Raw genomic sequence first — 22,805 nt, forward strand, 5'->3', positions numbered from 1 at the left:
CCTCCGGCCACCGCCCTTCTCCCCGCCCCTTCCGGAAGCTGACAGGCCGCCTTCCGCCCTCGGCCACCATGGCGGCGGCGGCCGGGCGGCTGAGGGGACGGCTGCTGCTGGCGGTGCCGTGGCGCTGGTGCTGCAGCCTCCGCCGCGGCGGTGCCGTCTATCTGCCGGCGGGGCAGGTCCGGGCCGCCTTCCTCCGCTTCTTCCAGGAGCGCCACGGCCACCGCCGCCTGCCCTCGGCCCCCGTGCGGCCCCGCGGTGACCCACGCCTTCTCTTCGTCAACGCGGGCATGAACCAGGTGCTCCCCTCAACTCACCGGCCTGCGCCCGGCTGGGGCTCCGGCTCCCCGCCCCCGCAGGTCCTCTCCGCCGGCTTCCTGGGGCCTCCGCGTCTTCTGAGGAGCGCGGCCCGTCTAGGGGTGGCCCCTTCCACGGTGGGCTCCCGCGCGGGCCTGCCCCGCCGCTGCCCTCCCGTTCGGCTCGCGTAGCGCTGCGTTTGTGTTTCAGGAGCCTCAGGCACAGCCCCCGGCGCTGTGCGGCTCCTAGCAATAGTGGATGTCTCCGTGCCTTGTTTTCTAGTTCAAGCCCATTTTCCTGGGCACGGTGCACCCCCGGAGCGAGCTGGCACAGCACCGGCGGGTGGTGAACAGCCAGAAGTGCGTACGTGCGGGAGGCAAGCACAACGACTTGGAGGACGTGGGCCGAGATACTTACCATCACACGTTCTTCGAGATGCTGGGGAACTGGTCCTTTGGGGATTACTTTAAGGTGAGATGATAGGACTGAACCCTCTCCAGGGGGAAATGCAGCCTTTAATTCAGAGCTGCGCTGTAGTGCCGTAGGACTGTCTGCAGAAGGCATTTTGGTAAGCTCCAAATTACTTCTGGGGAGCTCTGTGGCCTGGAGCAGAGGTAGTCATCTGGTGGGCTGAATCACTAAACGTGCCCTGCAGACTCTCAAAGCGCTCAGCCTTTCGTTTATGTTCCGTGTCTGCTCAGGAGGAGGCGTGTAGTATGGCCTGGGAGCTCTTGACAGAGGTCTACGAGATCCCCAGAGATCGTCTCTACGTCACCTATTTTGGTGGAGACTCCTCGCTGGGGCTGAGCGCAGATGAGGAGTGCAGGGACGTATGGCTCCACCTGGGGTAAGTGTGTTGGAGGACAGGCTCTGCTGGTGCTGACACTTCAGTCTCCATAGTCTCCTATTTACCCTTCAGTTGGTGGAAATCGGTTGTAGGGGCTAAAAGTTGGTTTTAAACTCGTTTTGTTTCTGGTTTGTTTGGGCTGGTTAAAAGTCAGCTGGGCTCTGAGCGCTCTGAGGCACTTGACCTTTAAGCTGTTTCACAGATGTTATCAGTCTGCGGGGCTGTGTACCTAAGACTGCCTGGCCTAGATGACGTGTGTGAAGGATCTCTGATCCTTTGCTTCCTCTCCATCGTGAGCTGCAGAGAGTGCATTCTCCTCTGAAAGCTAGTGACGGCTGCTTCAGTGTGAGGATAAAGCTGTTGCAGAGAGCACTGCTGCACTTCGGGGACTTGTTCCATGATGTGGGCTTTGAACCAAAGGCAGCCAGCTCTGTGCCGCTGTTGGTGTTCAGCCTTGTCCACTGTGATCAGGTCTTAGCTCTGCTGAAATTCCCTCCAGGAGGAAGGCGGCTCCACAGACCCAGTGGAGAGTCTGTCTCTGTCAGCAGGAGCCAGACTGAGTTTGCCAGCCATTCTAGGCAGTGAGTAGGATCCTGTCTGGTTTGGTCCAGCCTGTTCCTGCTAAAGAGAGTAATTCTGTGTGAACAGAAGAAAAGGAATCCTGATGTGTTTGGTTATTGAGTTTGTAGTAGTCAAAAAGGATTCTTCCCTTCCAACTTTCTCTGTGATCTAGGTTACTATGTGCTTTGTGTGCGTGCCCCAGCCCTGCCACCTCTGTTTGCCTTTCCAGGGTGCCTGCCAGTCATGTGCTTCCTTTTCCATCGAAGGACAACTTCTGGGAGATGGGGGACACAGGTCCCTGCGGTCCCTGCACAGAGATCCACTATGACCACGTGGGTGGTGGCAGAAATGCTGCAGCACTGGTGAACCAGGGCAGCCCTGATGTAGTGGAGATCTGGAACCTGGTCTTCATGCAGTATAGCAGGTACCAGGCATCTGGTCTGAACTCCAGAGCCTTTCCTCCTTCTCTGACTCCAAAATTGTACGTGTATATTCTCAGACATCTCACTGCTTTCCAGGAGGTGGCAGTACAGAAGCAAGAGGGAAGCTGTGGAGATGTGTCCAGTGTGGCTCTTGGTCCCCTTTGCTTTATTTGTTTTGTCCTCTTTCAACCTCTGCTGCCTATTCTCCCTCACTGCTGCATCTCAGAGGTCTCTTGAGGTCTGCAGCAGCCCAGAGAAACCTGCGGAAGTAAGAGAAGGCCTTGAGCCCCTCTTCAGGGAAGGCCTTTTTCCCTGTGTTACAGTCTGTCCTGACTATCTGATGGTCAGATCCTGGCTGCCTGACAGTGCCAAGGCAGGCTGCAGTTAGTCTTGTCCCTGAGCTTCCTCTTGTTGGGTCACCTGCTGTTTCCATCCCCTGTCACTCTCCCGTTCTCTTTGACTCACCTGCTCCTTTTCTTTGCCCCTGAACTGACCCTTCCTTCTCTTTTGCCTTTTATTTTTCCTGGCTGGCTGACAGAGAGGTGGAAGGGAATCTGCTTCCCTTGCCACAGCATCATGTGGATACAGGAATGGGCCTGGAAAGGCTGGTGACCGTTCTGCAGAACAAACGTTCCAACTATGACACAGATCTCTTCACTCCAATCTTGGATGCCATTCACAAGGTGATGGTGCTTCTGCTCAGAGTCTCAGCTAAGCAAAAGCCGCTTGAATGCGGACTGCTTGCTTGGTACCATAGCACCGCCTTCTCTGCGCATGTTACTGTGCGGTATTTTGAGGTGGGGGGTATGTCCAGCCAGCATTTTAGGGAAACTGGGGAGAATTCCAGGTTGAAAATTCACTGGGATATCAGCACTGCTGATCTTTTTTTCCTCCAAAGTTTCTTAAACTTGTGCCATACAGGGCATTGCTGACCTGTCTTAGGTACGGAAGTCTTGGTCTGTAATGCTCTGGAAGGATTTAATGAGCACATCTTAGATGTACAAGGTTCAGAGGCAGCTGAGAAGCATGATGTCAAGTGTAGCTGGCTGCCTCTTGCATTGAAACTTTTCCTTCTACAGCCATTAATTTCTGCTGATCTACCTTGTTACTTTCTCTTTTAGGGCTGCAGGGGGCCCAGATACCAAGGTCTAGTTGGGGATGCTGACGTTGGGCGTCTGAATATGGCTTACCGTGTGGTGGCAGATCACGTGCGCACCTTGTGCGTGTGCATCACTGATGGCATCTACCCAGGCTTCTCTGGAGCAGAGTAAGTATATAAGGAAGTGGCATGGGATGGACAGAGTTAGGTCTGGAAGGGAATATGGACAGCCAGAGGAGAGGATCTGGTGTGGGACCAAGATGAGGAGTGCATGAGCTTTGAGGAGGCAGGAAGGTGGGAGCCTGGAAGAGGTTCCGATCTGCAGGCTTATTCTTGGATGGGTGTAGAGCGTGCAGCTGGCCTGTGTTGATAGATAAGGCCTAAGGAGCTGGAGGGGGTGGGTATGCTGAATGGGGGAGCTGGGCAGGGATGCTCACATGGCTGCCTGGCGAATCCTGCCCTGTTTGCAGGCTGGTGCTGCGTCGGATCCTGCGCAGGGCTGTCCGCTTTTGCTCTGAAGTCCTTCATGCTCCACCTGGGCTCCTGGCCTCCCTGGTGCCTACCGTAGTGGAAGTGCTGGTGAGTAAAAACTGCTGCCTTGGGGATAAAAAGAGAGTATCACACATGTCTTATTCGGACCCACGTCCCTTTCCTCTACACATCCACAATTGTGGATGTGAAGGAGCTCCAGGAGGGTGTATCTGGTGCTGTCCATAGCAGCAGTAAATATCTCTTGTCTCCTGATTATTTGTGATAGGAGGGAGGGGGCCTAGTGTGACCAGCGGTACAGTCAGCACAAGTGTGTGTGTAAGTGTATGCAAGTGCATGTTGTTGTTTCCTGAGGGCAGTGTCTTCCAAGCTGTCGTATGTAGCTAAAGCCATCTGAAATTGGTCCCTGTGAGGACTAGCAGCATCCTAAAAGACAATGCTTCCCTTCTGTTGTGAATGGATGTGTTTGCCAAGAGATGCTGTGCAGGGGCTAGCAGAGGTGGGTGTCAGGGAGACAGCCAGGAGATGGCAGCTGTAAGTCCACGTGTGATTCTTGCACTGTGCTGCTGTCCCTGGAACTGTGCACTGGGGCTCCCTTCACATTCACCTGCCTGAGAAACCTCTATAATGCTTGTGGCATGCTGTGAGGTCCCCTGAGGAGGATGCTGAGGATGTTATCACTAACTGAGGCTCACTCCACAGGGAGATGCCTATCCAGAGCTGACGAAGAATGCAGACCAGGTGAGCAATGTGGAATTCCCTGGAGAGAAACCCTGTCTCTCATTATCTTTGTGAGGCACTGCTTTCAGGAGCAGAAGTCAACCCTTCCTTGGGACTTAGCTGGAGGAGTTTGTGTAGCCTCCTCCATAACCACATTCTCATGGGTGGGCTGAGATGTGTTGGGAATGTCTTTGTATCCTGGGCACGAGAAGTACCTGTGGCAGATTTCCTTGTGGGAGCTCTACTGGAGCCTTACCAGAAACTGCTTGTCCTGGTGTAAGGCAGCTGTTGCTCTAAAACAGCTAGGGTAGCTCTTTTGTTGAGTGCAAGTACAGCTTGTCCTAGCCTGGGTACCCTTTGTCCAAAGTGGATTGGTGATTTATGGCTAGTTCCGGCTTGCTTCTGCTCACAGCAACTGTGACAAGCAATTTCTCTGGCTGTTCCAGGCACGCAGTTTCAATTGTGTCACAGATATGAATGTCTGACAGGGAGCATTTGTCAGCCTCCAGCCTTCCCCAGGTGTTTGATCAGTATTTCCTTGACAGGAATGGTGATAGGAGGCACAATGACTTTGGCACTGTTTAGTAGCGCATCGGAGCCATGTTGTGATGGATACTTACAGAACAAAAAGGCTGGTTCAAGCAGACACAGTACCCCTGTTAGACACTTGCTTGATTTGCTTTGAGCTGACTGTAGCAGGGCTGAGCTGAGCTGGGGAACTCCCTGAAGTGTTGTGGCTAACGCTGCTTCTGATCCTTGGGCAGATCATGGATATCATCAATGAGAACGAGGCCGCTTTTCTGTCCTCCCTCGAGCGTGGGAGGCGCATCATTGAGCGGACAGTGCAGCAGATGGAGCCCTCCACAAATTTCCCAGGTGAGTCTCGCTCCTCTGGCAAGCTGCACTTAAAGATGGTTTGATCCAGGTTCTCCCAAGCATTGCAGTCAAAACTGCTAATGTCTGCCTCCTCCATGTGTTTTCAGTGACCTTCTAGCCCCTGGCAGAGAAGCAGATGTTGCTCCTTTCTCCAGATTGCAGTTGTTTTCTAGTACTTTGTTCTCACAGCAAGTTAGGTATCAGGAAAGTTAGAAACATTCCCTTGCTGCTTTATTGACCGATTAAGTAGCTCCTTACAAGACACAGCTGAAAGAAGGAGCTCAGGACCCAACCAGCACAGCTGCCTCTCTGAATTTTAGCAGGGATGGGGCTGTGGTTCATCATTAATACTCAATCCCATACAAGAACTGCATGGCTTCTCTTGCCTTCCCCATTACCAGTGCAGTTGCACACAACACAGGTGAATCCAGTTACCAAGGCACACACTAGATTGGTCCTATCCAGGCAAATCTTGAGACGCTTTTGCTTTCTGTGTTCACACAGAGTTCATGTCCTTCTTTTTGTCCTACAGCTGAAGTAGCTTGGTCTCTCTATGGGAATTTGGGATTCCCTCTGGATCTGATTGACTTGATGCTTGAAGAAAAGGGGATCAGTTTGGATTCAGCTGCTTTTAACGAACTTGCTCTGGAAGATGCCAAGGTAAATGTGAGACTCGCCTTGTCAGAATAATTCAGAGCCTTTCCTCTCTCCTGTGAGTATGGATGCAGAATTCCTTTTGCTGCTGAGGCTCTTCAGATGCACCACAGGGCCACATGCCTTTTCCCTGAAGGGGAAGTGGGTCTGAAACAGCAGGGGGGTCACAGTGCCTTTGCTTGTGGGTGTGGGACTGAGAAGTATTGGCTGGTGATTCTCCTCAGATCAGAAGTGTTTTATGATGCTGACTGTTGCTGGAGTGAAGGTTATCGTAGAATTATATAGGTTAGAAGTGTCGTCTGTCAGTCGTGTAGTCCAACTCCTCACACAAAGCAGAGCCAGCTTAGACAGCCCAAACAGCAAGTGATTAATGAAGAGTTTACAAAATCTCCTTGGTCTCTGTAGTGCTGCAAGACTTGCACTGCCCCCTCCCTGTGCAGTAATCAGCTCAAGGCCTTGCTCTCCTGAGCTTTAATAGCCTGGAAGTTTCACAGCTTCACAACAAGCTGTGCCGGGAGGGTTGTGTTAGCTGTTGCTTATGGCCTGCCTCAGGGCTAGCACAGGGTGGTATTGAGTGCTTGTGGGGTGTGAAGGAATGGGGTTGGTTTAGCAGTAGCCTCCATCAGCCTGGATCTAAACAAGCCTTTTCCAGGAAGGTGGAAGAAGTTGTTCCTAGCGTTATAGCTCCAGTTATTGGTTTGAGTGCCCCCCAAGTATCTCCCGTCTAACTGTACCTTTGCTCTGCTATAGCGGAAGGCTGGTGGCCCACAGGCAGGACAGCTGGAGGATACAAACACACACCTTGATGTGCACTCACTGGCTCAGCTGCAGAGTGACAACGTGCCTGCTACTGATGATTCTCCAAAGTATGCCTACACACTTGGGCAGCATGGGCAGTACGGTAAGTGGCCAGGTCCCGTCTGTAAGGCAAGCTCTGCCTGAGGGCACTGGATTCCCTCACAAGACTGCTTTGACTGCCTAACCTCATGCATGCAGAATATGTAGTTTGTGGTTCAAACCTGTCCACCTTGCTGCTGCATCTTTTCTCTGCCCCTGTACCTCTTCCCAAAGTAGGTGCTTTTCTTGTTGCTGTTGGGGTGTCCTCAGGAAGGCTCTGGGCTGGTGACAAGGCTGTGAGCTTTGGGTTGGTATTACTGTGCAGTGGTGAAGCAGGGACTGTTGATTTCTGCTATAGATGAGTCTGTCCCAAACAATTAGGCTTCTGGGTGTGAATGCGAGGAAGAATGAAGAATAATTATGCAAGGGGTTTAGATACTTGTCTAAAGCCGTGCACTTGCTATTTATTTGGCAGACCACTAGATGCCAGTGCAGGCTTTTTATCATTTAGGGTAACTGGGGTTGCTGATGCTCTAGGGAAAGCATAAAGCTAAACCACAGACTAAGAGGTGGTGTGGCTGTCACAAACAATTAGAGATAGCTGTGTACACCCAGCTCCCTCTTACCCAGTGTGCTGGTGGCAAGCCACACTAAGCAGGAAGTGAGGCAATTCGAGCTACATATACTACAGCAAGATCACAATGGAGGAAAAAAGCACAGCAGTGACATTGGCTGAAATCTCCAAGCTAGCACTGTCCCATCTCCTCAGTCTCTGAATCATGGAATAATTCAGGTTGGAGGGAATCTCTGGATGTCCAATCTCTTGATCAAAGGAACATCAGCTTCACAGTCAGATCAGGTTGCTCAGAGCCTTGTCCATTTAAGTGTTCAGTATCTTTAAGGACAGAGATCCTACAGCCTCTCTGCTCCCTCTTCTTTATCACTCTTAGTGTGAAAAGTTTTTTTTCTTTATGTACAACCAGTATTTCCAGTACTCTAGATGTAGTCTTACAAATGCTAAATAGGCGTGAATAACCACTTTCTTTGACTTGCTGTGGCTATGTTTGTGGTCATACAGCCCAGCAGGCAGTCGGTCTTCCTTGCTGAAAGGGCACCCTGCTGACTTGTGTTCAGCTTGCTCCTGAGGACCCCAAGGTTTCTGTTAGTCCATTTCTGTAGCCTGCTGAGATGCCTCTGAAAAGCAACCCTGCTCTTCAGTGTATCAACCCAGTTCGTTGCCATACACAAGCAGGATATAGGTACATCCCATCTTGTCATGGATAGTCATTAATGAAGATGTTAAATGGTGTTGGCCCTAATATCAGCCACCAAATAGCTCTACTAGTAACTGAATGTCAGTTGAACATTGAACTATTGAGCAACTCTATGTGGGACCAGCTGCCCAGCCAGTTATACACCCACCTTATGGTCCACCTGTCCAGTCCATATCACCCAAATTTGACTTCAGGGAGCCTACAGGAGAGCATGTTAGAAGCTTGCTGCATCAAGGAAGGTGACATCTCTGTCGTTCCGTGTGCACCAAGTCTGTCATCCCTTCATAGAAGGCAGGCAGGTTTGCCAAGCTTGCAGTGTATCAAGATGTAGATGTGTATGTGCCACATCTTGTTCTGTCAGGCTCATGTGGAGCCAAATGGGGTGTCCCTGCCTGCTTACTTGCTACTCAGCAGGTCTGTCACTAGGTAAGTGAGGGGTGACTTAGTTCTAAATAACAGATCCTTTGTCCTTTCTGCCCATAGCTGTTCCTCTCCTTCCAAGGCAAAGGAAAGTGCCAGCTTTCAGTGTAGACTGAGTGTTGGCAGGGTTGGCATGGAGAAGTGAGCCCTCCTTTCCTGTTGCAATCGGACAGGGTGTATGCACTAATTGCTGCCATCATCTTCTCCCTGACAGAGTTCAGCCCATGCCAGGCCACTGTCCTGATGCTGTACAGAGATCAGTCTCTCCAGAAGGAGGTTGGGGCAGGGCAACGCTGTGGTGTCATCTTGGACAGGACTAACTTCTATGCAGAGCAGGGTGGGCAAGCCTCTGACCAAGGCTACATGATACGTTTAGGACAGCAGGTAAGATCCTTTGCTGCCTGAACCCAAGGCCGCCATGGGTGCTAAGGCCAGGCAGAATTCTCTAAGTGATTGGCTGGTTTACTATGTTAATTTGCAAGCTGCTGACTCTTGACAGTTCCCTTGGCTTTGCATCAGGGTTGGTGGGGTGAGGGAGAAGCAGCAGTAACTTCACAGAGGTGTACTTGCTGCTTTGATTGTCTCTCTCAGCCCTTTGCAGTTTCTTCTTGCTGCAGAAGACTTTAAAGTCTTCTTGGGTCTCCCTTCAATGCGCTGCACTCTCGCCAGCTGGGGTGGCAATGCACAGGGAAGGCAATCAATGGTCAGGGAGTTCATGAGCTGAGTAACTTGTCTCTGGCCAGTCCTGGATGACTGCAGGCAGTGCCCAACCTGAGACCAAGTGCAAAAACTCTTATCCCTCCCAAAAGCATTAGGAGGACCTCCACTTCTGCAGCATGTTCCTTCAACCTTGCCAGAGGGAGAGCTTTGACCCTCTTCCTGGGAAGTTACATGGGGTGCAGCTTTTTCTCCTTCCCACATGCCAGCTCTTGAGAATCACGCCTGGGCATTGACGCTCCCTTTTTAGCCTTGCAGAATGTGATAGTGCCTTGCTCAGCACTTCTCAAGCTGAAGCGGGTATCAAGTTTCTGTTGCCAGCCCAGTGAGGCAGAAATGGCACCTTGGATGCCTGAGACAGGTGCCTTGGCAGCTGCTGTCCATTTTCTCATGGACAAGCATTTTTGTTAGAAAAATTCATCAGCATGGCTGGTGTTACTGCCCCTCCACTGCAAGCTGGCAGCCTCAACATTGTGCAGCAAGTGGCTGGGTGCAGGGAAGGTCTGAGGCACTCTGATTACATTTGCAGTAAGCTTCTCCCTGATTTTCCCACCCCCATGGCTGTCTTTTAGGGGTCAGTGGGGGTTGTGTTTCCCAGTCAGATCAAGCAGGCACCTAGCCCAGGTATTTGGATTTTCCGTGTCCTAACTCATCTTTCTGTCTCTTTGCTCAGGACATACTCTTCCCCGTAGAGTCAGTTCGTCTCTGTGGTGGTTACGTGATCCATGAGGTCACTGCTGTGGAAACTCTGCGTGCTGGGGACCAAATGCAGCTCTTTGTGGATGAGGTGATAACTCACTGCTTTTAACCTTTTCCCAGCCTTGCTTTGAGAGTCTTGTGATGTCCTGAGTAACCTGGGCACAGCAGAGCTTTGTCCCTTGTATTCCTGAGACTGTTCTTCATTGTGATGTGCAGTGGGAAGGAAACCTCACAAGTGACTCTTGGAATCTTCTATGAGCCATTGGTCTGTCCAGAAGTATCCAGCGTACCCTTTGCTATTTACGCAGAGGTGATCCCATGGGAAAAGAAGTTAGATCTGCCCTGTGACATAAATTAATCTAACAGCTGTACTACCCATTATTTTTCCTCCCATCTTCTCACATCCTCTCACATGCAGCCTTTCCCTTATCTCTTCATGCCATCCCCTGCTCCCCCAAGCTGTGGAGAACCAGCATTCCCTGCTAACTTGTCTGTGCTTTCAGGCCCAGCGGCTGGCCTGCATGACGAACCACACTGCTACCCACCTGCTGAACTTTGCTCTTCGCCATGTCCTGGGTGACAGCACAGAGCAACGAGGGTCCCATGTGACAGCAGAGAGGCTGCGCTTTGACTTTGATACCAAGGTGACTCTGGACTTCTTGTTTTCTTGTTCTCAGCAGTACCAACATCCCAGTACTGCTGGAAAAATCCCTTCTCTCCAGGGATTTTTCTTCTCTCACCATAATCACTCCTTTAGAGACAGGTCACGTTTTATCTGAGCAATGAAACTTGGCCCTCTGGACGTGACTGGCTCTGCTTTGCATTGACCTGGCTCTAAGCAGGGCTTGCTGAGGGGATGAATGGGGGTCAGAAAGGAAAGGACTTAGCAAGGCCAGTGGTCATGGGACTGACCTGAGTAGCGTAAAGGGGTCTTTGAGAGCTTCACCACCTTGGCTGTGGCACATATCTGATGTCTATGCTGGTCATACAGGTGAGAGGGGTTGGGAACTGAAAGCTATTGTGTCAGGCTGAGCACTGGCCTTGGTAACCTGTCAGTCATTGCAGCATCTCTCTCGAAGAGTTTGGTTGATGCTCTTGGATCAAAAAATCCTTATCCCTTACAGGAGGAGGGCATGGGAGGGTCATGATGCTTGCAATTCCCTTTTAACAAGCAGGGAAGATGAGAGGCAGGGGGAGAGTGATATGCTCAAGCTGAATTGCAGGGGGGCCCTGCCCCAGTTCTCCATCCTTTGTTCTGTACCTCTCAGGAGGCTGCTTCTTAAGGTGGCTGATTTACTTCCTCAGGGCCCTGTGACTGTTGAGCAGCTGCAGCAAGTGGAGCGTGTGGTCCAGGATGCGATCAAACGAAATGAGGTTGTGCATATGGCTGAGGTCCCCCTCATGCTGGCAAGAAGAGTTCAGGGGCTCCGTGCAGTGGATGAGGTATGACAGGATGGCAGCGCACATCTTCATGAGCGTTCTTCTTCAGCAGGAATAGTCTGGATCACAAGAAATGTTGACACAACAGGTTTCTGCAAGGGAATTGACTCCCAAAACTCAAGAAGAAAAACAACACAGAAACGAGATCTCAGGAGCACTGTGTTGTAAAATGTGGAGGCTGGTGATGCATAGGCTTTCTGCTAATTTCTTTGGTCCAAAAGCTTGTAGTGTCACCCAATTGTTTCTTTCTCCCCATGGTGGCTAGTTGTGGGGGAGAAGCAGTGCTGCCCCTGACTCTGGGGCTACTCTAGAATAGGGGAAAAATGAGGCAGACACCTAAAGCCATGTAGTTAGTCTGTAAGTGCCCCCGAAGGACCATGTTGTTAGCTGCTGATCCCTGTCTCCTCTGTCAGGGGTATCCAGATCCAGTGAGGATAGTGTCCCTGGGGGTCCCTGTGGAGAGTGTGCTGACCCGCGACTCTGAGGCTGCAATGCAGACCTCTGTGGAGCTCTGCTGTGGGACGTAAGTGACTTTTACTTGCAGTCAGAAGGTGTGTTCGTGGGCACTGGTGGCTGAGGTAGAGACATTCTTGCAAGCTCCACTCCCTGTCCCTGTGCAACTAAGTTACCTCACCGGAAAGATCTTGCAAGGGCAGGCTGGGCTAATTATGAAGCTTTGGAAGTCCCAGGGTGAGAAAACTTTAGTGAAATGCAAAGCATTTTTCCTTGCTTCATAGTCTGAAAACAAGCTGGAAGCCGCAGGGCACCCACAGAGTGTGGGAAAGGGGTGTGTGGCCTCTTACACTAGAGTTACAGTGCTTTGGTTTTGGGTTTGCAGGAGGGCTGGGGACCCAGCAGGCAACTCTGAGGTGGCTGTGAGATCTTGAGACCACTCTGATTATTTTAATTAATTATCTTTGCCCTCTTCTGCTTTTAGCAGTAATGAGAGTGGAAGAAGAGTTAATCTTAGGACAATGCTGACACAAAAAAACCCAGGAACAAATTGGCCTTTGAGCAGATTCAGCTGAAAATGAGCAAGTTTCTAGTCATGAGATCATTCTTGTGGGAGTAGTGGGACAAGAAACTGCATGGGAGCGGAGATGATCAATTCTTGTGAAGCTGTCTGAAATGATTACTTGTGGTAACAGAACCTGAGACACCGTAGTTGTTTTCATATCCAATGTTGAGTAGCCAAGGAGGAAAGAGGAGGTTGTTGGTGCCCTGTGACTGTACAACTACCTTGTGACTGGAGTCTACTTGTCAGTCTGTGAGCTGGCCTGACAAGAGAGTGGTGGAGGAAAAAATTACTTTCTACAAGGTTCAGCAGCAGCTAAGTAGAAGACAAAAATCCAAATTAATGCCACTGCTGAAGGAAAGGAGAGGAAAGCAAGGCAGAACTTGGCTGTTATGTGCCATTTGAGAGCAGCACTGGGTAGGTAGAACAGAGGTTCCTCTGGAGTAGCCTTAACTCTGCTGTCTCTTGCCTGACAGGGTGCCATCAGGATTTTAGGGATGGGAAAGGATTGAAGCTGTTGGGATTGGAGAGGGACTGCTGGACTTGAGACTTGTCTAAAAGGAAAGCACGCTTCCTGATTTCCATTCCCAGAGAGCAGCTTGTTTTCTTTCCTGTTCTCTGCTGACTTTGCAGGCACCTTCTACAAACAGGAGCTGTGGAAGATCTGGCCATCATCAGTGAGCGTCAGCTTGTTAAAGGGATTAGCCGTGTCATTGCAGTGACAGGGGGACAAGCCAAACAGGTAAGAAAGGGGGAACTGAGACTTCTGCTGTGTCAAGGCAATGCCAGAAGGACCCAACTTTGTAGGTTCCTGCTTAGACAATTAGCTTCCCCCTGCTTTGGCTGGAGCCTCCCTGCCATGCCTGATCTGGCTTCGTCCTTCACCCCTGGACCCGGCTCTGCTGCCATACCTCACTATTCACCTCCACTCCCCACATCCTAGTCTCCTGTCTCCTTGACTTTCGTTCTTCCCCTCAGACCCCCTTTTCCAAGATAAGAACTTGGCACAAAATATCAGGAAGTCTCTAGACTAAATTTCAGTCCCCAGGTAGGTATTTAAAGATATGTTCCTTTGTGCTTTGGTTTCACCTCTTGCTCACCTCCTGCCTGTCACAGTTGGATTTGCACTTTATGGTTACACAGCTCTGGCCTCATTCTCACAGCCCTGTTTCTTCTTTTCTTTAGTCTTTTTCCTGCTAAACTGTGGTTGTGGTCTGGATGGGTCTGTATAAAGAGTAAGCAACCTATTATTGTGTCTGTGAGATCGCTCTGCTCTTTGAGTATCGGGAAGTGTCAGGGGCCCTGCAACCTTGCCTGCTTCCTTTAAGGCTGCAGACAGTGGAGTGACTCACTGTCGGTGGAACTGGGAAGACTAAAGGCAAAGCCCACCCCTGCAAATCTGTTGCTTTTTGGCTGGCTGTCCCGCTGTGCATCTGTGTCCCTAGCAAGGCTTTTCTTGGTGCAGAGGGATGAAAAGCTGTAGGGCATATCTGCATGCTTTGCTGGAAGTGCTGACCTGGAAAGCCCCCAAGAGGAGCTGTGTGCATGTGTTAATCAGACAAGGGAGACTGCAGGCATGAGGGAGCGACTTGAAACAGGGATGTGTATCTTAGGCAGAGCAGTCCTCACTGTCCACAGCTTTTCTTACATACTCTGCTGCCCTGGTCTGAAGTCTAGCAGGACCATCATGGGCAGAGAGGAAATGCTCCAAACAGTAAGGATTTTCACTGGTGAAAAAAGCTTGTGTTAGCTTTTTTATTAACTTGTAGCATTGGTGTTGGGGAAAGCAATAAGAAACGCACTAAGACCAGCTGAACTGGTCCTCAGGAAATGTGCTTGAACAGCTAATGAGTTTTCTTTAGTTTTAGTGCTTCTTTTGTATCTTCAGTCACTAGTTTCAAGATTACATTTGCTAATGAAAAAAGAGCACTAAGAGGTAAATGGGGCTCCCAAGTTTTTCTCATTGAAATCCTGATGATCTGGTGTGAGATACTGAGGAAACATAAATGCACGACAGCTTGGTCCCCTGGTTGTGACCATCTAGTGTTGGTTGCAAATCTAGAGAGGAATATTCTATTCCAGAATCTTTTGGGGACAGTCATTTTTTTTAAAGCCTCTGTCTGTAGGTGTCTTCCCACTGGACCCCGAGCAGTACTTCAGTGGTTATGACACTGCTGCCTCTCCACTTTCTCCATCCTCATTCATTCTTTCTATTGCTGCATTTAAAGTGTTCCATCCCTCTCTCTCTCCAGGCCCGGGAAGTAGGCCAGTGCTTGGCTATGGAAGTGGACTCTGTCTCCCTACGAATGAAGCAGAGGAGCAACTCTATTCCTGAGATGCAGAACCTCTCCAAAGAAGTGGGCCAGTTGACCAAAGTAAGGATTACACTCCTGTACAGAAAGATCCCAGCATGGGCTCTATACGCTTGAGGCACGTGACTTCTTCCCTACCAGGTTCATATCTTGCCACGGTCAATAGTGAGGGCATGTTGCTACATGGTGGCGCAACTTTGGTCGCAAAGATTTCAACCAATGTCTAGGTGCCTCTGTTGCAGATGACCTGCTGCCAGAGGGAATGTGAGAGAAGACAGTGGTGGGGTGGGTAAAACAGTGAGAAAGGATTCCCAGGCTTTAAATTCCGAGCTGAAAAGAGAAAGATACACACCACAGTGACTGGCTGGCCTGATCACACAGGGGTATAGGAGGGTCTGGAAAGAGGCCAGGCTCCTGCCTGACCTCCCAGAGAACTAGCAGTTTATTTCTAGGTACAGTTTAGTGTCCTTACACAGCAAATTGTCTTGCAGGTGGTGGCTAGCACTGCAATGCCCCAGTGGCAAAGAAAAGAACTACAGACTATCCTCCAAGCACTACAGCGAACAGCCAACACTGCCATCAGGAAACTGGAGGTGCAGCAGGTACTGTGGCAGCAGCACACTCACTTGCAGACTGCTAATAGCACTGTGTGGCATATGCCAGTGGACCTGGTGTCTCTGTCACACTTCACAGCCTCTCAGTCACTAGGGTGCCATTAGAAGGCAGAAGAAAACAGGTACAATCACACACGGTGCAACACAAGCCCTGTGTTGGGTTGGTTTCACTGGCATTAACCAAGGCCATCATTTAAAATGCAGCGACTGACTGGGCTTTTGGCACCTGCAGAATCCTCGTGTCTCTGCCTGTGAGGATGGAGAGCCCCATATCAGCACTTTTGGCAAATACCAGTGGGTTGATAGGCATCGCTTTGCTGTTTGTACATGGAGAAGATCAGGTGGCCCTGAAAATGGGCTTTACAAGGTCATGCAGTAAGACAGTGACAGGACAGAGCCTTTCTCCTAGCTATATGGATGTTGCTCTGGCTTCCCACTGCATTTGTGTTTTGCTAATTTACATGATTACATTAAAAGCCTTTTGGAAATGTTTATTCATGACCTACTGTTCTCAGCAAGAACTATTCTTTCTTAAAGTAGGAGCATCTTGCCACAGGAGCCTGCCTGAGACATGTGGCGATGTGTAGGTCCAGGAGAGCGGCTGGAAACCGAACCAGTCACTGTCTGTTCTGCTTTTGAAAGGGGTTCATCTCTGCTTGCTGTTGAGGAAGGAGGGTTGTACAGATCTTCATGGGGAGATCTCAGTCGGCCAATCTTACTTCTGCTAATGTACATCCCCTCTCTCGGTCCCACAGAGCAGCACTTCCATTCCCTGTGTACATATGTTACATACATATATCCCCATCGAGCCCACCGTGTGCCACCTGTAGCTGCTGAAGTGCTGTGTGTTTCCTACAGGCTGAAGAGAAGGCTCAAAGCCTGCTAGCAAAACATTGCAACCAACCTGTCATCGTTGATACTGTCCCAGCTGACTCCCTCTCTGTGAGTAATACACATTACTCGGCCCAGCGGTACCTCAGGTGCTGCATACAGTAAGAGGGAGCTGCTGGGCATGTTTTCTTTGCTGTTGCTGCATGCCAGTTTCCTTTGCTGTAGCCTGACCCCTTTTCTCTCTGCCTCTCCTAGATCCTAATGAAGGTAGTGAACCAGCTGTGTGACAAGTCTCCTGGCACATCAGTCCTGCTGCTCAGCCCTCAGGTTTCTGGTGAGGTGCTCTGTGCCTGTCAGGTGTCCAAGGTAAGCAGAACCCTGGCAGAGACACGGGGAGCCTGCCTGCAAAGGGGGACTGGACCCACTGCTCAGCAGTTCTCAGTTGAGGCTTTTCCTGGGGTTCTGCCCAGTGTTGGTGGTTAATCACGCAGGGGTAGGACCTGAGATGACCATACTTGGGACTAGGTACGCTTTCAGTCTTTGCTGGGCACAGGCATCCCTGGATCCCCCAGGCCGTGTTTGCCCAGGGGCAGGACACAGCATTAACATGTAAGCTCAGCCTGTGCAGTCCTTCCAGTCATGACTGCCTCGGGTTAGTGAGGGCCCAGGCTGTGTGAGGAGAGAATGTCATTACCTTTCTTCCTCCAGACTGCTGAGTGCTCCGTAGTCCAAATTACTTTGCTCTGTGTCTTTTCCCCAGAATTGCCTCCCCGTGTTCTCCGCTGCTGACTGGGCCGTGGCTGTCTGTACACAGATGGAAGGGAAGGCAGGAGGCTCTCCCGTCGTCGCTAAGGGCAGTGGAAATGCCAAGGGCATGCAGGGAGCCATGACTACTGCGCTGGAGTTCGCTCAGAGTAAACTCTGAAATAACTGATGCTTTGGTGGCAGGACAGCTGTATGCAGCACAGCTGCAAGCTATGTGCACTCTTGATGCAGAGCACGTGTTACACTCTGCTGATGTGAAAGGTTTAGCAGCTCCCACACTGAACATTGCTGCAACCGCTGCATTGGAGCATTTGGCTTCTGGCCATCAGGGATCAGCAGAGAACCCTGCTTCTGATCCCACTGACAGAACAATGCTGCCTGTTCTCAGCATGGACATACAGGGATTGAGCCTCAGAAAGCACCAGTTGCAGCAGCAGATCCTACTTCTGGAACAGTGCAGTTCTTGCCACAAGCCCATCACCAAGAGGCTCCATGAGAGCATGGGGAGATGGCACAGTGTTATCCTAAAACCATTAAATGGTAGAAAGGGTTTGATCCTCTGATTGCTAGCTGCATCTTTTTTTTTCCCTGATCTGTTCTGGCAAAGGGGTTCTGTCCCTGCAGCCCCACAAGTCAGCACACACTCTTATAAGCAGTCCCATCCTACTGCAGAACTCAGGACACCCCTCTGATTAAAAATGCTACTATAATTTAGAAATGGGTAGAGAAGCCCCCCCACTGCCTGCGGGCTCAGCTTTTTCAGCCTGTGCTTGTTAGGGTATGCCATGAGTTGTGCTAAAGGCAGTCCTCAGTACTGAAGCTTGGAGGGAACAAAATCATCCCAGCCTCTACCTCTTTGCTTTGGATGAATGTTCTTATCCTTGTTCCCTCCTGCCACTCCCTTGTAACTCCTTCCTTCTCACACTGCCTCCTGGCTTCTTACTTACCAGCACCTACCTAAAAACTGCCATGGATCTGGTGAATGGGGACTGTTGCTGTGTTGCAGCGTGGAACTCCCTGCAGCAGGACACAGCCTTGAGGTGAGCAGGTCTCCCTCCTAAACTGGTCGCTTTTCACAAGTGCTAGCAGACACAGGAAACTCCAACTTGTAAAGATGTTTCAGACTTCATTGTTAGTGACGTCTGGAGCAATAAGTGAAAGTACCATTATTTTAGATACTGTATTGACCTAAATAAAGAGGGATCACAAATGGTAGCTGGTGCAAAGGTGCAACAGGATAGTGATTCAAGCAGATTTCACCCTGTGAGCAGCAACAGCAGCCTGACAGGGATGAGTTTCACCAGCAGATTGGCCTGGCACTGTGAAGGGAGGTGGAGGAGGTAGTAGCTGTATGCTTTTGGGTAGAGGGGGAGGAGGGGCGGAAGCAGTGATGCTGATGGATGGGGAGCAGGAAATGGCTGTCACATAGATAAGGACTGGTGAAGAGGATGTAGTGGGGAATAGCCCAGTCTCCTAATGAGAGACTTCCTCCACTTTTCTTAGCTGTCTGCATGAGGGGGAAAGAATGAATAGCTGCTGTGAGCAGAGCCTACTCTCCCTTCTCTCTTCAGTGAACAGCTCAACTAGGGAAAAATGAAGGTGGACTTACAGGCATCACTAGAGGATAACTGGTTTTCCTCCCTATCTTAGTGGCTGTACAGCTCAGTATCTCGTATGTGGTCCCTAGGGCTCCTCATCTTTGCAAAGTGCCAGGAAGCTGGTTTTGTGTTTAGCTAAGTGCCTGATATAAATATGAGGACTTGGAGGCAGAAGGAATGGGGAGCCTTTAGGGGCAGGTGGTGCTCCCCACTATCCTCCTCTGCTATCCCAAAGCACTGACAGCTACAGTTGCAAGAGTGCAGACCTTACTCATTCAGTAAATGCTTCTTCCAGCCAGAGAGCTTAAAGCAGGGCTTGTTGCAAAGAGGGCTGTAAGCCAAGGTCCCTGGGCATCTGCCCATGCTGCCAAGAGTTCAGCCATCAGAGGGGTGCACAGGCCCCTTTCTTTCATCACCCTGCCACGGGGCAGGTTGCTGCTCACCGCAGACCCTGCCCGCGTTCCCATATGTTGCAGCAGAGCAAATTTCTTTCCATTTCTGCGTGCAGAGATGCTGCTGGTGCTCATAACATCTCTGCAAGGAACCTGAGCACAGGGGAGAGCTGGAACATCCAGCCCAGCACTTTGGGGACCTTTTGATGAAGCTGGTAGGGAGCTGGAGAGGGTGTGTGGAGTCCCAGGGGACAGTTTGTGCCATCACTTGAAAGCAGCGTTAGTGCCTGGTGTTGCACAGCTCCTGCATTTCACTTGGGCCACAGCGGTACCAGATGTGGGTAGGGGAAGGGGTGCTCTGTCTTACTGAGAAAGCGCTTTCCTGGAGTGCTTTTGTGTTACTGTATTAATAGCTGCTACAGGTGATGATGTCTCCTTTCAGTATTGGAGAGTAGGTGTGAGGAGGAGGAGAGGAATGCTGGGTTGAGCTGCTCCTGCACCATGCTCCAAAAGCCTGTGCCTGGAGATGGTATAGGACTGGCCTGATGCCACATGATGTGTGACTGTTGCACAGCAACTCCCCCCAGCCTGAGCAGGTCTTTCAGCTGACCCTGCAGGTAGCCGTGGCATGGAGAAGCTGGGGAGGGCTCTGCAGGTGGTTGAGTGCTCCCTGCTCAAAGATGTGCTGCTACCACCTTCAGAGCTGTTTGATGAGCTCTGGGAATTGGTCCTCAGCAGCCTCCTGCTACTGTGGGCCACCTTCTGGAAAGCCTGGCTGCAAAGGTCACCCTAAACCACCCACAGACCCCATGTAGGATGGCCAGATTGACACCCCTACTCTGCTTTAGGAGCCCTATAACCCTTGCTGGCTGGCATGCGTGCCGTGTTTTTGGCATCCAGCCAAAATAGCAGCCTACATTCCCTTACAGTCATCAAGGATCTGAGGTGTGAGCAGTGCCCAAACTCCAAACACATGCACACAGAAGGAACAGCAGGAAGCGGGAAACTAATTAAAGATCTGATGGGTTTTTTGCTGTGAACAGGTGCTGCCAGGTTGGCAACACCTCCGTAAGTCCAGATGGACCCTGAGGTCCCTTAAGGGCACATGCAACGCACGGGCTTGCCAGTCCCAATCCTAAGCAACTACCTGACTTCGGGAAAAGGGGAGCAGAAAGTACACGCTTGTCTCTTCTCGCCCGCTTTGCTCCAGCAGCTTCGCTCTCGCTATCCTGGGCTGCAGAGTGAGAGGCTGGCACGCAGCACCTGCGAGAAGCCCAGCTCTCCCTAGGCACCCCTGCCACCCCCAGCTGTGGGGCTGGCTGCCGTAGGGACCCGAGGCTCTGCACCCTGGGTCCCATGGGACTCCCTGCAGGAAGGTGCTGGGATCGTAGCGGTGGTAGCGGAGCTGAGCCACACAGAGGATGCCGAATGCATGCTGAGCCACAGGCCCAAAAGCCATGGGGCTTGGTCCCTCGTGGCTGGAGCTGAGCGTCTCCCAGAGACACTGAACGTAACGCAGCATGTCCAAGTCGAGCTCTGCAGGGAGGGAGAGCAGCTCAGGGCCTGGGACAGGGAACTAGAGCACAGCTCCTCCCGTGCTGTGACGCCTCATCCCTGCCACCAGCGCCTGCAGGAGGTGGCCAGTGGGCTACGAGGAGCTGCTGGGGTCTCCCCAGCACTCATCAGCCACCACTACCCCCCTCCTTGCCCTGGGGATAGCAGCAATAAGCACTCTCCCGGCTTGCAGCCAAGCATGGCACTAAGCCTCCCGGTCCCCAGGCTGAGGCGCACCCCCGGGGATCAGCCACCAGCAGGCAGAGGCAGCAGATCCCCTGCACACGTGGGGACACCCTCGCGCACCAGCAGACGCCTCCCAAGCACCTGCTGTAGGGATTCTCACCTGCGCTTACACAGATCTCCCTTCACACGATTTCAGGTGTGATTTCCCTCACGTCACTTGAAACACTGGAACAAGTGAACATCTTTCTGCCCAGAGAGGTGGTAGATGCCCCATCCCTGGAAACATTCAAGGTCAGGTTGGATGGGGCTCTGAGCCACCTGATCTAGTTGAAGATGCCCCTGCTTGGTGGAGGGGGGGTTGGACTAGATGATCTTTAAAGGTCCCTTCCAACCCAAACTCTTCTATGAGCAGCTCAGGGCCACCTTGAGCTGATGCTGCCGCTCATCTTCTGCATCCCAGCTGCCTGGGAAAGGAGGGGATGGCTCTGTACTAGAGGCGTTCAGCTGAGGGACGGGCAGTGTGTAGGGCATGCAGGCAGGGCAGGAGCAGCCCCTGGGCCTGGCGATGAGGGGCAAGGAGTCTCTGAGCCCCCAGCGAGCATTGCTGGAGAAAGAGCCAGGCTTGCACCGTGGCAGAGCGCCGTCCGCAGCGGCATGCCGAGAGCCCGCAGAAGCAGGAGAAGCCTTTCACAGGGAATCCCGGCAGCTCGCCTTTGCCGCCTGCCCTTCACGGCCAGCTGGTTCCCTGGGCGAGAGCGCTGGTGCCTTGCAGTCAGCTCCGCGGCTTGGATTGCAGCTGGCGTTTCCCTGCCACTTGCTGAGGGAAGCGATTTGCTCGGCTGCAACCCGAGCTCCTCTCTCCTGCAGAAAGCACTGGGAAAACCCACGGTGCTGGCAGAAGGACTCTGCTCCCCCTCCATCCTCCCCACCACCAGTGCCACCACCATCCCGACCACTGTCAGGAGCACCCTGCTACTGAGCCCACCCTCCTGACCGGGGCGCAGCCCACTGGAGGGAAATCGAGGGATGAATTTTTATTGATTTATGCCATTCCGGGTCTTAGTCTACCAGAGAGTGGCTGGTGGGGGCCCAGGATGTCAGCACAGAGGGTGTGCCAGCGAGGCTGTCATGGTGTTACCTGGTCTGCATGCAGATCCACTATCCAGAGAGCCATGAAGCGCTGCATCAGCCATGCACCACAGAGCCGCTCACCCTGCTGTCATGCAACCAGAGCAGGGCTCCCAGTGGGAAGATGAGCAAAGCTACACCCATGCCAGCCCCAGGCACTGGGGCACTGCTGCCCACCATGTGTAATGGCTCCTCTGAGACTGGAGAGGGGATACGAGGAGACCCTGTCCTGCAGGGTCTGCTGTGGGGGAGACGGGAAGGAGCTCCGTCTTGCCCAGGTCCGTACTGCACCCAGTGCCTCTGTGTTGCTTTTGCAACCTGGGGGGCTTCAGAGTAAGTTGTGGAGTCCTACCACCCACAATCATTAAAGACTCCTGTGGGGGCTGTCAGCCTTAAAGTCCTGCTGTAATTCCAGTGCAAAACCCTTCCTGCATTTTCAGCTGGCTGTGGGATCCCTATCCCAGAGCTATTGCCATCAGATAGATTGTCTGGTCTTTCCAGGAGGCTCCAGCCCGAGCCTGCTGCGAAGGTCTCTGAGGCTACACAGACACTGGGTTACTATTCCAGTCCCCAACCAAGTTCCCTGCATCTCCTAGTCCTCACCCAGCCTCGCTTCACACACTTCCCCCTTGCTTTGCATCAGAGGTTGCCTGGGCTTGAGCTCCAGGAATGAGAAGATAAATCTGAGCCTACATAGACCTTCTTTTCACATGGTGAGGAATTATTTACACTCGGGTTGGGATTTGCTGCTCTACTAATTTTGTTGTCTCCTCATTTGACTGTTTGTCCCACATTTCAAATGGCGTTTCCTACCTCCCCCTGCCTTCCCTTGCTGCCCCCACTTGCGGGTGCCTTTCCTCCTTCCTCCTCCTCCTCCCATCTGGCCCAGTTAGGCAGGTGCAAGAAGAAGCTGCACAAGGTAGATAATCCATCAACTCAAATACCACCATTTTACAGAGAAAGGGGGAAAGATGCAAAACTAAATGACCTTTAAAACAAGTGAGCTCTCAGGTTCCCTCCCCCACCCAGAAGCAGCTCCGCTGTAACCTTCTGCTCCCTGT

At 51.7% G+C, this 22,805-nt stretch overlaps 1 protein-coding gene across 2 annotated transcripts; it reads left to right on the top strand.

Moving 5' to 3' along the window:
- Positions 1-15: 15 nt before the first annotated feature.
- AARS2 (alanyl-tRNA synthetase 2, mitochondrial) lies at positions 16-17,441 on the top strand. Of its 2 annotated transcripts, XM_068411107.1 has the most exons (22): positions 17-296; positions 577-765; positions 996-1,141; positions 1,932-2,126; positions 2,663-2,807; positions 3,246-3,391; positions 3,694-3,802; positions 4,415-4,453; positions 5,197-5,308; positions 5,841-5,968; positions 6,713-6,863; positions 8,708-8,877; positions 9,884-9,997; positions 10,413-10,553; positions 11,215-11,352; positions 11,763-11,872; positions 12,998-13,106; positions 14,617-14,739; positions 15,168-15,278; positions 16,149-16,232; positions 16,377-16,487; positions 16,882-17,441. In XM_068411107.1, the coding sequence occupies exons 1-22, from the start codon at positions 69-71 to the stop codon at positions 17,044-17,046; spliced, it is 2,964 nt and encodes a 987-aa protein (XP_068267208.1). In that variant the 5' UTR covers positions 17-68; the 3' UTR covers positions 17,047-17,441. The 2 variants fall into 2 exon arrangements, with proteins under 2 accessions (XP_068267217.1, XP_068267208.1); XM_068411116.1 differs by lacking the exons at positions 16,149-16,232; positions 16,377-16,487; positions 16,882-17,441 and adding an exon at positions 16,046-16,136 and having other exon boundaries at positions 16-296.
- Positions 17,442-22,805: the final 5,364 nt, after the last annotated feature.

Source organism: Nyctibius grandis, chromosome 1 (genome assembly GCF_013368605.1).
Source record: "Nyctibius grandis isolate bNycGra1 chromosome 1, bNycGra1.pri, whole genome shotgun sequence".
NCBI classification, from domain to species: domain Eukaryota; kingdom Metazoa; phylum Chordata; class Aves; order Nyctibiiformes; family Nyctibiidae; genus Nyctibius; species Nyctibius grandis.